At 36.2% G+C, this 15,842-nt stretch overlaps 1 protein-coding gene across 3 annotated transcripts in view; it reads right to left on the reverse strand.

Annotated features, from left to right (window-relative positions):
* Positions 1 to 5,533: 5,533 nt before the first annotated feature.
* Positions 5,534 to 15,842, reverse strand: part of KPNA1 (karyopherin subunit alpha 1) — a 90,568-nt gene continuing 80,259 nt past the window's right edge. For all 3 annotated transcript variants that reach the window (XM_036883352.2, XM_036883351.2, XM_036883353.2), the window contains 3 exons: positions 15,458 to 15,585; positions 10,303 to 10,481; positions 5,534 to 8,900 (listed from right to left, as the gene is read on the reverse strand). In XM_036883352.2, the coding sequence (XP_036739247.1) occupies positions 8,713 to 8,900; positions 10,303 to 10,481; positions 15,458 to 15,585 (495 nt within the window). In that variant the 3' untranslated portion in view covers positions 5,534 to 8,712. The remainder of the gene's footprint in view (positions 8,901 to 10,302; positions 10,482 to 15,457; positions 15,586 to 15,842) is intronic.

Below are 15,842 nucleotides of genomic sequence, written 5' to 3' on the forward strand. Positions count from 1 at the left end.
ACCTTAGGATGCGGAGGCAGAACGCGCAAATGTGTTTTAGCACTTCCTTACGGTTTACATTTCCAAAGAAAATAGAGTTCAGATGTGTACGGCTGCTTGAGACGGAAAAAGACGAAGTTGGTGGACTAGGGTAAGAAATGTGTAAGGTTACTCTTAATCAGGCTCTGGAGAGCCTTCCCTAGTTTTAAGAAATGGTTGATGGCCTTGAAAGTATTACGTAAACGACGCGTGTCTTTCAGATTAGGTTTCTCTTTAAACACGAATAAGTTTACCAAAAAATTGTAAGCTAGTGATTTCGTTTCTCCAAACCTGTAATTGCTCAGTAACGAGTGCCAGAGAGAGGCAGTTAGGTGTTGTTTAAAAGGCCTCCCCACCTAGCCGAGTTAAAGCGTCAAATACATTTTGTCAGTCAAGGATTAAAGCATTTGGAAACAGAATCTGTCATGTACTTGTTAACGGCTGAAAGACTTGCTTTACAAGGCACAAAAGCACAATTATCACCTATAATAATGATTACTATAACTTGATAATATGGGTAAATGTGGTAACCACAAGGTTGCTCATGTGAAACCTTCATAAGATTGTGTTTCAATGATACCTATATTAAAAAAATAACTATAGTAAAAACCTCACTACTTTTAAGACACTGCTACTCTAGTTTGGAATTTAGACAGGGACTGGACAAATAGTCTGAGCTCGTGCAAATTAACGATATAACCACGAGGAGTTTGGGAATGGGAAGAGCATCTTTAAAACAGGCTTGTGACATCCATTATATACGTTAAATTATGAGTAACGGCACCATGGAACTCCCCTTTGTAACACTTAAAAAAAAAAAACTTTTTTCCCTTTAATACATCTTAAAGTTCAATTCTGGTTACACCCTGCCTCCTCCGCTCTATATCCTATCATTAGCCTGGATTAGTGTGGTTTTTCCTGGTAAGCTTACAAACACTAAATTCTGAATCAATAGAAACTTTCCACTTTAAGGCACTTCAGAGAACAAAGTATAGGCTTTGTTCCAAAAAATTTAAGTACATCTGTGTCATGACTTCATTCTAGAACACAAAACCAGTGTTGAATGCACTAGTAAAGAAGAAAGTAAACAAGGAAAACGCATGACCTGAGGGCTAGGATCCGGTGGTGCTGGAGTATATTTAGCCCACTAGAAATATCACAAGTGTGAGAGAAAGGGGACACACAATCAGAATGTGTTGATAGGAATATCAGGTTATGGTATTTCTTCAGATTTTCCCAGAATTTGACTGAAGAAATTTCCAGTATTAAAATTCATTTCTCAAGGTCTGGAATTTTTTTTTTTTCAAATAGTACCCGGAACCTGTGTAAAAATAAAATTAAAGCTACAACTAATACTAGTTAAATCTTTATTCACTAGTCGTGTTCTGATACTAGCATGTACTCCTAACATTGTAGTCCTCAGGAATTATGATTAAGAATTCCAGAATTTACTTCCTTGGTAAGAAGGAAGCATCAGCAACTGTGGAGTATGCAGGAGCAGGGAACCACACACAGGTAAATCCAAAGTGGCAGAAACCATAAATAGAGATTTGCATTTGGGGCTCTCAAGTCCCTTACACTATCCATTATTTTAAAAACAATTTCTGGGGTTTTTTTGCTGCCCATAATCGTCACCTAGGTAGTGACTTTTAAGTTTCCTTCCCTGTAGAAACCTACTTGTTTTCTTTAAATTTTGCATAGAAGTCTTAGAGCTCAGTCTAACCTGTGGTTAAAAAATTTACTCCCCTAGTTCAACCATTGTGGAAAGCAGTATGGAGGTTCCTCAGAATGCTCAAAATAGAAATACCATTTGACCCAGGAATTCCACTTCTAGGAATTTACCCTAAGAATGCAGCAATCAAGTATGAGAAAAATCAGTGCACCCCTATGTTTATCGCTGCAGTTTACAATAGCCAAGATATGGAAGCAACCTAAATGTCCATCAGTAGATGAATGGATAAAGAAGAGGTGGTACATACACACAATGGAATATTACGCAGCCATAAGAAAAAAACATCCTACCATTCGCAACAACATGGATGGAGCTAGAGGGTATTATGCTCAGTGAAATAAGCCAGGCGGAGAAGGACAAGTACCAAATGATTTCACTCATATGTGGAGTATAAGAACAAAGGAAAACTGAAGGAACAAAACAGCAGCAGAATCACAGAACCCAAGAATGGACTAACAGTTACCAAAGGGAAAGGGGACGATGGGTGGGAAGGGAGGGATAAGGGCGGGGAAAAAGAAAGGGCATTACACTTAGCATGTATAGTGCGCGGGGGGCACGGGGAGGGCTGCGCAACACAGAGAAGACAAGTAGTGATTTTACAGCATCTTACTACGCAGATGAACAGTGACTGTGAAGGGGTATGTGGGGGGGACTTGGTGAAGGGGGGAACCTAGTAAACATAATGTTCGTTCTGTAACTGTAGATTAATGATACCAAAATAAAAAAAAATTTACTCCCTTCCACTCGCCTCCTCTCAGTTTGCAAGTACAGCAAATAGAAATGTTGCCACAAATGGGTCATTTTATTGTTTTTTTTCTAACTAAAAACACCTTTTTTGTTATGTGCATCAGACCTAACCATGGCCTGGAATTCATTCATTAAAGAATGTCTTAACTGGCTTCCTTTCATAGCAATTCCAATTACCAAATCCAGTCCTCAAAAATCAAGAATAGAACTATGTAGAGTTGCTTAAGACCACTAACAATTTAAGTAAATAAAACTCCAGTTTGGCTGGATTGGGGTCACACTGTAACTTAACTGAACCGACAGATCTTATAGTCAAAGGGGCAGTAAAATAATTAGGTGTTAACTGATCTAAAAACAGACTGCCCCCAGCCGACTACTATGTCACTGCTGACTTCCCAAGGACTCCTCATGCTCACAATTTAATCTTGAAAATTCTACATTTTATATGGTAGCTTACAGCCCAGCGTGCCCAGATTGCTCTCAAACCCAGTGACTGTTCTCACTAGTGTGGTCTTCTGGGTCTGTTTCCTCCTAACTCATCACTCTACATAATGCTGGGCTCAAGTGGTTCTGGTAAGGCAGTGATCCATATTAAAGACACCCACTGGACTCCTAGTGGCTAAATGAGTATCTAGATAAAGGGATTTAACTTTATTCTTTGCAAAAGCATTCAGTATTACAGAAATGACCATTTATTGATTTTAAAATTAGAAAACAGTAACTTTTTTGAAATGGCAAATGAAATAGGGTCAACAGTCATCTAAGCTAACTTTAATAAACTCGTAAACCTAACAGTTTTGCACTATAGATGACAGTGTAGTCTGTAGGAACTATAGTTGTATTTTGCTGAGATTTTTTCAGAAAAAAAAATCAGAGGAATCTCTCAAAAATAGAGAAGTAATCATGGAATCAAGAAATACAATCTTTGTTTCTACTGATCTGTCACTTTAAGTGGAGGACTGGATAAAGAAAATGTTCCCATACAGCAGTACATATATGTAAAACTGAAAAATCCCTATTTAAAAGTTTATAGCAGTAACCAGCTTCCACATTGATTTAATTTGCAAAAAAAATTTTTAACTTTATAATATGCTAGAAATGACTGATGAGCTATTTTTGCTATACACAAACATATGGGGTTGGCTGTAATTAGTTATACTGTAAAATTAATCACTTTTTTCAGAAGGCCTAAGTTTTTTTGTTTTTATATGATGGGCCTCTTGTATGACAACGTTTGCTTTTGTAAACTTCAGGTCAAATTATGTCCCCTGATAGCAGCATAAAGGAATTCTTTTGAACTTTCTTTTGGAACCAAGCACCCTTTACTAGTATCACATAGATGCATATTCCTTCATTTAGTAGTTATTGAATGCCTACTATGTGCCAGACACTCACCCATGGCTTGACCAGACCCTCCCCATTCAGGTACATAAAGTCATTACAGCTATGCCAAATCAAAGTGTAAGAACACTTTGAAAAAGGACATAAAGTGGTCAAAATGATGAAGTAAGCAGCAATATACTTAACAATATACATTAAAAGGTGATCTTTTGAACTTAGGACACTCCTTGGATGATATTCTTTTAGGAAGTCAGCTGTGTGAAATTCACATCTGCAGGTGGAAGTGCTCTCTAGGGCAGTATTCTTCACACCAAAACCTTTCCTTCTGTGTCAATACTTTCTACATTGAGTTTGAATGGCAACATGTTTGAGTTTAGTCATTATACTACTAACTCAAAATCAATCATTTGCATATGCATATATTTTTAACTTTGTCATCAGAGGATTTTAGTGCTACATTATGGGAAGATGTTTGCGCTGAGGGTCTACATACCAGAATATGTAACCCAAAATCAATTTACACCTGGATTGAGTCACTGGGTGCTGGTGACGAGGAAGAGTCAGAATGGTCCAAGAAAAACGAGCTGGCCCAGCTGTGGCTGCTCTAAGAGACTTCTTGACCTCCACTGTTACCGTCTGTCTTCTAGACCCATAATTTGCAAGGCTCTTCCCCACCTTTGGACACTGTCTAAGGGTTGTGACCGTAGGGCAAAGTAAACTCTAAGTCATGATTTTGTCACCAATAACACAGTGACAAGTATTTACCTCAAAGAGCAGCTGGAGGATGAAGCTAGAAGTTAAAGTCCTTAGGCACCTGGCACACAACAGAGACTAGCTGCCTTTATTTGACCTGCAGGAAAACAGGCTGGGACTTATTTGTCTACCCTTAATTGAAAACAGAATGGAATTTCACCTACACTTAATCCTTTCTCCTTACCCCAAACTTTCCAGATGCATTTTATATCCAGTGTAATTTGATAATCTTAAAATTAGCATATAGTGCTATTTTACTTTCTCACACTTTCTTCTGATGTCCTGGTAGCCACTGTTACTACCTATCCTTTTCTGAGAAAACATGTTATAGAATATTCTTCATATTAGAGCCGGCTTACTGTACTAGTGCCACATTTGGTCTTCAATTAAACTTTTCTTTTTCTTAGAACTTTTAACTTTTGATGACCAAAAAGGTAGCCAAAAATATTTCCCAACTGAGCAGATTATACTCTGTTCATCCCACAGCAAAAGAAAATGGCTGTTAATTTCAGATGGCAAAAAATCCAGACTTAAGACTTTAATAGGTAAGCCTATCTCTGCAAATGCACACATTTTGCGTGGTATATAAATATGGAAAGCAAATAATACCCCTCTCTAAAAATGGATCCCTTTCTTTACTGAACATCATCCTTAGACATCACAACTTCTTATACAAAAAGCCATAAGCCCTAAAACAGCTATGACTCATCTATTGATACAAAAAGGTTCACAAAACTAATCAAGAAATCCTTCAACTGCATAAAACCCTTTGATAATGCAACCCCAAATTGGGAGCTTAATTAACTGATATGTTTATTTAGCACTAGAGGAGTCAATTCAAAGTTACCTGTGGATGGCCACATAGAATAGAGAATTGAGTTGACAAAGTTTGGTTTATAAAATATATTACATATTTTTTCTTAGGCAAAATCAGCAACAATCTGGAATAATTCAGATTTATTATGGGATAATCGTCAATGTTTATATCTGTGACAATATGAAAAATGACCCAGAGCCCATCCAGCTTTATCTGAACAGATGTTAAGAAACAATTGTAGGCCAATACTTTGCAAAAACAGTACAGCTAACAAAGTTTAAAAGGGTCCTGATTACTTTTAAGAACATGAATTAAAGTGTTCCATGAAGAACTTCCATCTCCTAAATCTCACTACTCTTCATATCTTATCACCTCTACCTTTCCTGGTATTTCTCAATCTAACCATATCTACCTGCTGGCCCTTCAGGTACAAGGTGCCTTTACATCCTAAATACTCAGGTTTTTTTCCCCATCAAAGTTCTCATTTCAAAAAAATTTTGAAAGTTTGGAGCAGGAAAAAAAAGGGGCGGGGGAAGGAAAATCAACCCACTTTCTCCCTGATTAGCATACTAAACTGCCTAAGTTTTCCTGTGTTGAAATTAACATGCTTTGTAATGAGTAACACCTTAGTCACAAGGTAGTCAATAAACTGAAAGTGAATTAATAGAATCTCCCAAGCAGAGAACTAAAAAAAGGACTTACATAGTCACCTCCTAAAATGTCATTTCCATTACCAAAAAGGCTGTTTCATCAGTTCTAACAGTACGCTGAGATCTAGCTTTTAGTCAATTCCAAATTTCATATCTAAAGAACAATTTATTGCAAAAAAAGTTAGCTAGTTATGGCTCATGAACTTATAGGATAGGAGCAAGATAAATTCCTGTTTCAGACAGAAAATAAACCACAATAGTTAGATGGGCTTTGTTTTAATTCATTCATTGAGACACCTGCAGTTGCTAGCAAAAATTCTCAGTGAACACTATTCTTATAACTTGGGGAAACAACTGTGTGTGTGCTTTATATTTTTTCCATTCAAAGTGGTTTTATCAAAATGAACTGTAATTTTTTAAAATTATCCAACAGAAGGTACATAATTTAAAACACCCTAGAGAAATGATGTTACCAGTAATTTACAATTTAAAAAAACTCAGCCAGAAAAAAAGTCAAAGCTAAAAACAAGGTTTTTACTATGAATCAGTGCTTCTATTATCCTTCTGAGAGAAGTTAGTTTAATGTGATGTAAAGGCAACATTGAAAGTTCTTCTTTAAATTAACCACCTAATTTGTCCCTAAAATTACAAAGAATCAAAGTCTCTTACAGGTCAAGTGCAATAAACTAAAATGTTCTTTCAGCACAAAGCAGCACTAGAGAAAGTAACAGTTATAGAAGGGAGTTGACTAGTTTTGCAGTGGCTGCTCCATCGGTAACAGATAGACATCAGACAGTATCCATCCAGAGCACAGACACAACTACAGACTAGATTCGAAGAATGCATCACACGCTGGGCTGATAAATGTCCTTTGTCTTTGTATCTTTCTACTTTGAATGAAGTGGATTTTTTTTAATCAGGTCGCATAAGTTGGTTGCTTAAGTAACATGATGAGGTATGAAAGCTCTGAATATCCCTAACATTCAGCAGGATTTACCAGAGATGTATAATAACTTGTCAGGAGAACTTCCAAACAGTTATACTTTGGGGTTAAAATGAATGCTAGAAGAGGACAAAATTAAAGAGGTCTGAAAGGGTATTTTCTAAAACAGAAGTAAGGAACTTTTCCTTCAGAATTCTTTTTGAACAGCACATTGACAAAAAATCTCAGATAGTGTGTCCCAACATTGAGTCAAGATGGCCAACTAGCACCAAGGAGTTGTATTGAACTCAGCTGCAGTTCTCTTGGCAATTTAAGCTTATTTTTTTGTTCAGTCCAAGCACAAATGTAGATCACCGAAGACAGTACTGGAAGCGCCATTTGCAGGTACAGATTGCAGTCATCATTAAATGAGCCAGAAGGTAGGAACTGTTTTAATTTAATGGGGAGACTTGACTGGGCAGTACTAATAGGAGATGAAATGAAATGATTAAGGAACAATAAGGTTATAAGAAAGGATCACTGCTCTTATCTGGGTTCAACAGGTAATGTTGAGAAGATAGTTATGTAGGGTAAGGATGCTACATTAAAGGGATCATATATGCAGCATGACTACATTTGAATCAAGCTCACCCAACTAAGAAAGAAAACTTTCCTTAAGTAACCTTTAAAAGTATGTTATCTGCCAATCACAAAGGGGAAAAGCACCTAGGGTGAACTCCAATTTAGTAAGTACCTCGATCAGGACCACAAAGCCTGAAACATTTGTTTTAATGCAGAAACACAGCCTTTCCGTCACACTGGTTGAGTTTGGGAAAACCAAAGGGTTTTTGTTTGTTTTCACTTTTTTATTGAATTAAGGATATGGTTTTCTTACTAAGGATTCTAAGTCTTCTTACCAGCATAAGAATTGAACCACTTCCAAATCCTAAGACACATAAGATCAAAGAGAAGCGACAACCATACAAATTACTATGTGCCCCTCTCCTTTCTGCTCTAAGGGAATCTTCAAACCAGTATCACATTTAAGAGTCAAAATGTTAATTCTTCAGCATTCCTGACAACTAGAAAGCACATTCACTGAAGGCTGAAGGTGAGGGAGCGGATGGTTTAACTTTAATATCTGTGAAGAATGGCGCCAATACAGGAAAGAAACCATCCAGTCTCAGTAAGGATTAATGCAAATTTGGCTAGAAAAAGCCACCAGGTAATCCAAGGGTTCACTGTGGAAGAACTCATGAAAAGTACTCTGAAGTATACACAACAGGTCTAAACACCTCCCTTGTTGCAAGTAGTTGTATGAAATTCAAGATAAAGGTTTAGTCCCATCTTTTTAATATCAGTATTTTTCCCCACTTTAAAGGGAATGAGGAGGAGTCCTCTTTTTTCCCCCACAAAAAAAGGGAGCCACATTAATAAGTGTATATTCCCATGACTCTTATAATATTTAAGTGCGGATCTCCAAAGCCTAGGGATTTTCCATGAGAGAGTGGGCCGTTCTGGTTACCCTTTTTATTAGAAGGGTATTCCACAACAGAGAGCCAGAGGTTTTCCAGATGTGTGTAAGAGAGCAGGTGCGCAAGGCAAGCAAATGAGCGCAAACAGTATTATGGAAAACATTTGAGAAGTTAGCTCCATGAGGACTGCGGGCTCCACAGGAGGACTTGACTGGGTAGCCTGGTCTGACACAGGAACATGAAAGCAGAGTATTGCTTCAAAGCTGGAAACCTTCCATAGGAGCCTCACACTGCTGGAAGATATACTGCTGCTGGCTAAGGTCAACCTGGGGTGCAATGCTGCTGTCCTCATCCTCCGTCCCGAAGTAATGCTCAATAAGATCAAAAGCCTTCTGATAGATCTCCTGGTTTTCATGACTCTGTAAGAACTCAATTTTATCCAGACCTAGAAAGAAGAACAAAGGCAATATGTTGTATATCTGATGGAAATTCCAATGCAACTATATTTTGCCATGTCTTCTTCCTTGATGTAATAAAGGAAGGTTCCTTTCTCTGCTTGCATCTCATAAGTATTTTGTAAAAGCACACAAAGTATTGCTGGGATAACATCTGAATACTAGTGGTGTAAACTGACACTTTAAACATATAGGCAAGCCACAGCCAGTCCCCAGAAGCAGCAATTTCTGTAACAGTCACAATGTCATCCAGTGCCTAAGGCGCTAGCATAGTATTTCTACTGGAGTGTATCTATGGCCTAATTTATTCCTGGCTCTGGTTCGGTCTAGGCTCTGAGCTATCCAATATCATTTCAACAAATATGCAATATCAGTATCCTTAAACCATTCAGGATCAAATTCTATTGCTTAAACTAAGAAGTCTGACTAGAACAATTAGCCAACACATTCCCTGTATTAAATTTAATAAGTTCATCTCAACTGGGCTTTCTTTTACTTGCAGCCATAAGCAACCTAACTGCTACAGCAATACTAAATAAATGCTAACACTGCTCAAAGGAAAAAAGACATATTCACATACATCGCCATATTAAAATATATACATTACAAAATTAATAACAGTTATCTCTGTGGAGCAAGATGTCCAGGTAGAAGAGTATTTTTCTCTACTAAACATTTTTAAATTTCTTATACCAAGCTGGTATATCTTATATAATCAAGTTTTTTTTAATGGTAAATTGTTAAAATCATTCTGGAAAACAATCTGCATTATCTGATAAATCTGAAGATGAATGTACCCTATGATCCCTAATTCCAATCTCGGCAATAAACAAACCCTAGAACAATGATTTCCAACCCTGCCTACACATTAAAATCACTTAAGGAACTTAAAATATTAAAATACACAATACATGATTAAGAGTACAGTTAAGATTGAGACTGGAAGAATAAGGAAACCAAAAGGTAGATAGTGACTCTTGAAGCTTAAATTCTTAGAAACCTTTAGAGCCAGGAACACTTTAGGAACAAGGGACTTGGGGATGCAACTGAAAATCAGAACTCTGACTCTTAAAAGAGAATAGCAGTCATGCATCACCTACAGAAATGTGGACTTCCTGAGACTCAGACGGACTAGTAAGAATACAAAGGTATCCATAAGGGCCAACAGTCAAGGAACTGGGAAGAGTCTTGGAGCCAAGTGTAAAAATAACTACTTGTTCTCTTCACACCTGTAATGCATATTCATTTCCAGTTCTGCACACTAAGCATTATTATTCATAAGAACACATTTTCGTACAACTTTGCTGTCAATGACAGATGTAGAAAGATCAGAAAACCAAGGAGAAAAAGAAAAAAATAATTTCAGGACATCTTATTAACACTTGATCTTACCATAAGCTTCTTCAATCAAAGCACAGTAAGGGTTAATGCCAGTGCCATTCCTCTTGGCTTCTTGTTCTCCAAGCCTCAGGATATTTTCCAAGCCATTTAGGGTAACCTGTACAATCTTAGAGTCCATGACTGTGAGGAGATCACAGAGTGGCTTGATACAACCCAGTTCTACGAGGTACCTATTAATACAAAGAACAATTTAGTCAAAACTTTAATTTCGTAATTTATAGGAAATTGGTGGTAAGGTTATCCTCAAACTCACTGTAGATAAAAATATGCACCCATTTAACCATATGAGCTACACTTTATCACAAAGCAAACTACAAAAAATTAAACAAAACCAGTTCTCTGGCACCATCTCTATTCTTATTTCCCCCCACAATTACTGGACTCCAAGAAACTGAAATACTCTCTTGCTTTGAATAGGAGCAACTCATCAAAATAATATACTTTTCCCTAATCTCATCTTTGTTTCTGTAGGTAATAACATCTCTGAAACAGGACACCTTTGGTACTATAAAGCCAGCATAGGCCGAACAGGCCAATTCTATTTTACACAAAGAACTATTAAAACTCAAACTACTAAAATAAGCAACTCAATTTAAAAATGGGCAAAAGATATGAACATACATATTATGGCAAATATGTATATGAAAAGATGTTTGACATCACATCTTATGTCATGAGGGGACTGCAAATTAAAACAATGCCACTATATACCTGTTAAAATGGCTAAAATCCAAAACACTGACAATACCAAATGCTGACATGGATGTGGAACAACAGGAACTTTCATATTTTGCTGGTGGGAATGCAAAATATGATTAACAGCTTGACAGTTCTTTATAAAGCTTTCCATATAACCCAACAACCACAGTCCTAGACAGTTACCCAAGTGAGATGGAAACTGTATCCACACAAAAACCTGTACAAGAATATTAGAGCAGCTTTATACAAAACTCCTGAAAACTGGAAGTAACCAAGATGTTCTTCAACTATCATACCCAGACAATGGAATATTATTCAGCCATAAAAAGAAATATCTATCAAGCTATGAAAAGACATGAAGGAACCTTAAATGCATATTGCTAAGTGAAAGAAGACCATCTGAAAGACTCCATACTGTATGTGACATTCAGGAAAAGACAAAACTCTTACAAAGACAATAAAACAATAGTTACCAGGGTTTTGAGAGGCGGGGAAAGGAAGCAGTTATGAATAGGTATAGGAGAAGGATTTTTTAGGGCAGTGGAACTATTTTGTATGATATTACAATGACTGAAAACATTATCATGCATTCATCAAAATCTACAGAGCTGCACAACACAGAGTGATCCTTAATATAAACTATAAACTTTGTTAATAATGTATAGTATTGGTTCATTAAGTGTAACAAATGTAACCCCACTAATGCCAGATGTTAATAACAGAGTAAACTATGCTATTAGAGGAGGAAGTATACAGGAACTTTGTACTATCATTTCAATTTTTCTGTAAATCTAAAAGCTCTGGTTTTTTTTAAGTAGTTTCTATCATATTTAGCTTTATTACTCAGAAATGAATTTCCAAATTTGGAAAACATAGAAAAGTATAAAGAAAAATAGAAAGTATCCAGAGATAGCACCACTATTTTATCCCAGCCATGCTACATATAAACTGGATGACTCTGTCTCCATTTCCTCAATGGAAAAATTTGCATTCCTCAAATTCAAAAGTTTGGGAACCAAAAATTAACAAGTCTGTCACTCAACTGCAGCAGAATTTTAATTTGTTAATTAAACACATGGCTTACACATCATCTACACTTAAACTTCACTGTCCTGTATGGACATATCTATTGACACCAGTTGGTATTTCAGAGACTTGTTCAGCATCTTCAGATTGTCTTCAAACTTGTTCCTGGTCTGCTTTTGATGTGATCTCTTCTCCTCACTTGAGATCTTGGCTCAATGACCTCTAATCCTTACATTGCCTTTAAAAAGCTCACTTAGTTTTACAATACTATATAGTTGTAGAATCTTATCAAAACTTGCCTGAGGAATAAAAACAAGTTTTAAGGTGGCTTGAGAGTTTCTAGAACGTGTATATAATTAGTAAAAGGAATAATTTAAATATAAACTGTAAGGTTACTGATCAAAAATTTCTTATAAAAAACTCTACCAAAAATGAGATAATAAGTGAATCCAGGTTTTTGAAGATATGAGATTTTATTTGCAAAATATTATATCAGTACTTTATACTCTGGCACAATGCATTTAATGAGTTCTGGGTTCCCAGTTCTAGCTATTTAAATTATTTTAACACAGTTTACTAGAAATAGGCAAACAGAGCAAATGGCAGCTTTCCTTTCAAGAATGTTATATACTTAAAAGCTCTGCTTTTACATCAATCATGGCATCAACCAGTTAGCTGATACTATTTCTTAAACACTTTACAAAATCAGGAATTTAAGGTGGTATTTTCTGATGCAACCACTCATCTCTGGAGATTTAAGACCACCAGGGTTGTACTTCACTACTGATGCAAGTTTCTCCAAAAATTAACAGTTTGCACCTAAAAGCAAAACAGGTGACCAGGAGACCTTGATTGTGTAGGTGAGGATAAGCTGTAATATTCTGAGAAAAGCACTACATAAAGGAATATTTCCTCAGAAGTTTGAAGACTTGAAAAGAGGACTGGAAAACAATCAAAATGTTCTGATGAAAATCTGGGAGTGGTTCCTATAGGTGGTATATTTTGAACCATCAGGATAAAGTGATCACTTGGTCATCAATGCTAGCTGTCTTTTGTGGCCAAAAAGGTAGCTATTAAAATATTCTGGATGAGGAAAATTTAGTCCAGAAAAACAAATTATCTGTAAAAGTGAGTTATATTTCTCAAAATTATGTTACTATTTCAAACCTGAGAGAGCTATAATTTACATTTAGGAGTTCCTTTGGGAAGGAGAAACTTATGGGGAAGAAATCTAGACTCTGGAATGGAAGAAAGTGGGTTTTGAGAAACTGAATTGATAAAGTCAGATTTCTTTAGGTGGGCAACAAATTCACTGTGTCTAAAATCATCTCCTTCAAATAGAATTTTGCTTCCTGTGTATCCTAATTTTTATAAAGAGCAACACCATTACCCTAAGTCATCTTTGACTCTTCCCTTTCCTTTCCTTTGTTAACTATAGCCTGTCACCAAGTGCTACCGATTCCTTTCCCATAACTCATGCAACAGTTAATATCTTAATCCTGGCTGTCACTGTATACTTAACCACTCTAACAGCATCTTAATTGCTCTCTTCTCTCCAGAAACTACTTCATATTACTCCAAAGGTTAAAGATGCTCCAAGTCTTCCCAATATCCAGACTAAGGCCTTCATCCCAGTTTTTGAAAAGTCTACCAATTACTTAATTCCTCATCGTTGCTAACGAATAAACTATACCAAGATTGATTTGTCGCTTCCAAAAATATATTTATGATATACATCCCTTCACTCTTCTCCTTGTGCTGCCCTCCCTACTTCAAAATAGCCAAATCTCTACCCACATGGCGTCTCATCTCTTTCATAAACTTTCTCTAATTCCAAACAACATTTCTTTATCCCTTTCTTAACAACCACTGTATGTATTAGCATTTGATTTTTATTTAATCTAATGAATATTTCCTAAGTTTTCCTAAGTAGTTCTTGCATCTAAATCTTGTCTCCTCAACAAAATAAGCAGAAGCCACAAAACTGTCTTTTATCAGTGATAAAGTCAATTTATTTTCTTAATGTGGCCTATAATATTTTTGTATTAGTTTCTCAAGAAAACTCCTCATCTGGTTAAGAAGAAACTGTTATGAGGGTTAATAATTATTACAAATAGCTATACCAAATTTTAAGAAAGGAGAGAGCCATTCTACTCTTAACAGAAAAAAATACCCCTGAATACTTTCTGATGAGAAGATATCACAGTATTTTAGAAATGTTTTTTAAAAAGTGTGTGTACAGTTTAACCACTTTAATTAAGAAAATATATTTGGTGTAAAATGTAGAAACAAATTATAAATCTGAATTTGAACAGAAAACTTGACTATCAACTCTTTTAATAACTTCTACATTACTTCATGTTGCTGCCATCTGGTGGTGGCATGCTTAGAATCATAGTTCCCCAGAAACACATTCTTGGTGGTTGAAAAAGAATTAATCTCATACGAGTAGGCTTCTGAAGACCCCCTGAAGTCTTCTGTGAATAGCCTACGATGAACTTTACTGAAATAACTATTGCATTTGTTAATCTATTCAAATTGTATTATTTCTGGTACATACTCCATATCTCTGTACCTGATCAATTTCTAAACTATAAGGACCACTTTGCGTTTTCATTCCTAAATTCCCAACAGAACACTAAAAATTAGCATTGGTTGAATGCCTACATTTAACCCACAAAGCAACAACATGAGAAGTAGCAGTTATTTCCCAAAAGTTACATTAAGGGGTTAATGCTTTAACACTCATTCAAAACCATCTGCCTCTCATCTGAATTTCCCATAAAGGGCAGCTAAGAGTCTAGGTTCCATTTTTCTTTTTATCATTACTCTTTTTTTTTCCCATCTGAAATACTGGATATCCATAATTTTGACTGATTCCTATCCCCATTTATGCCTTCTCTAGCCTTTAGGATTATAAGCTGCTTCCCAAGGGGCTATTTAATAAATCTCAACCTGTAACAGAACTCTCCAATTACTGAAAAGCACAGTACTTTAGGAAACACCTGCCTCTACTGAATTTGGCAGTTTATTCTAAGAATATACCTTTCAAGTCTGGTCTAGTTATACTAGTAAGACATCTAAACTAAAAATAACAAGGGTAGCAATTAAAGTTATTAGCTCTAAGAATTCTAGAAGTACCCTTCTAGACTACCCAAGAAGTTTCTGACCAAGCAGCTCCATAGCAGGCTGAAGCCACCCCTATAAACAGTTCTATTGCCACAAACCTCAACTATGCCTTATTTATTATATCCTAGAATTATTTTCAGCAAGAGGGAGTGGGGGCAGTATAAGAAGTTAAATGCACATTTGAGTCTAACTATGAGTACAATCTTCTAAGCGGCTAGAATTGAGCATTCTTAACTAGCAGACACATTAATTTTTCCTTTTATTTATAAGACCCTACCTGATTAATACTTACTTGATCTGTTCAGCTGACCCTCCAGAAATTGCATTTGTGATGGCCCAAGCCGCTTCTTTCCTTATCCGAAACTCTGCGGTTTGTAATATACTAATGAGGGCTGGAAAAATGTTGGCATCTATCACAGTCTGAAGTTAAAAAAAAATTAAATGGAAAGGAAAGTTACAAGATTTGTAAAAATGTTCATGATATTATCACTTCTAAGCTAGCTTCACTAATGGTACCCTCCCCCACTTAAAAATTACTGTAAGAAGTTAAATCTGCATTATCCTTAACCTTTTGGCTATACTTGGTATAGCCCTGATATCTCTGATAACACCCTCCCTGGAGTCTGCAACCTTAAAATCTAGTTTTCTCCCTGAATTCTTTTTTATTGTCCTCTCTT

This window comes from Manis pentadactyla, chromosome 1 (genome assembly GCF_030020395.1).
Source record: "Manis pentadactyla isolate mManPen7 chromosome 1, mManPen7.hap1, whole genome shotgun sequence".
NCBI lineage: Eukaryota > Metazoa > Chordata > Mammalia > Pholidota > Manidae > Manis > Manis pentadactyla.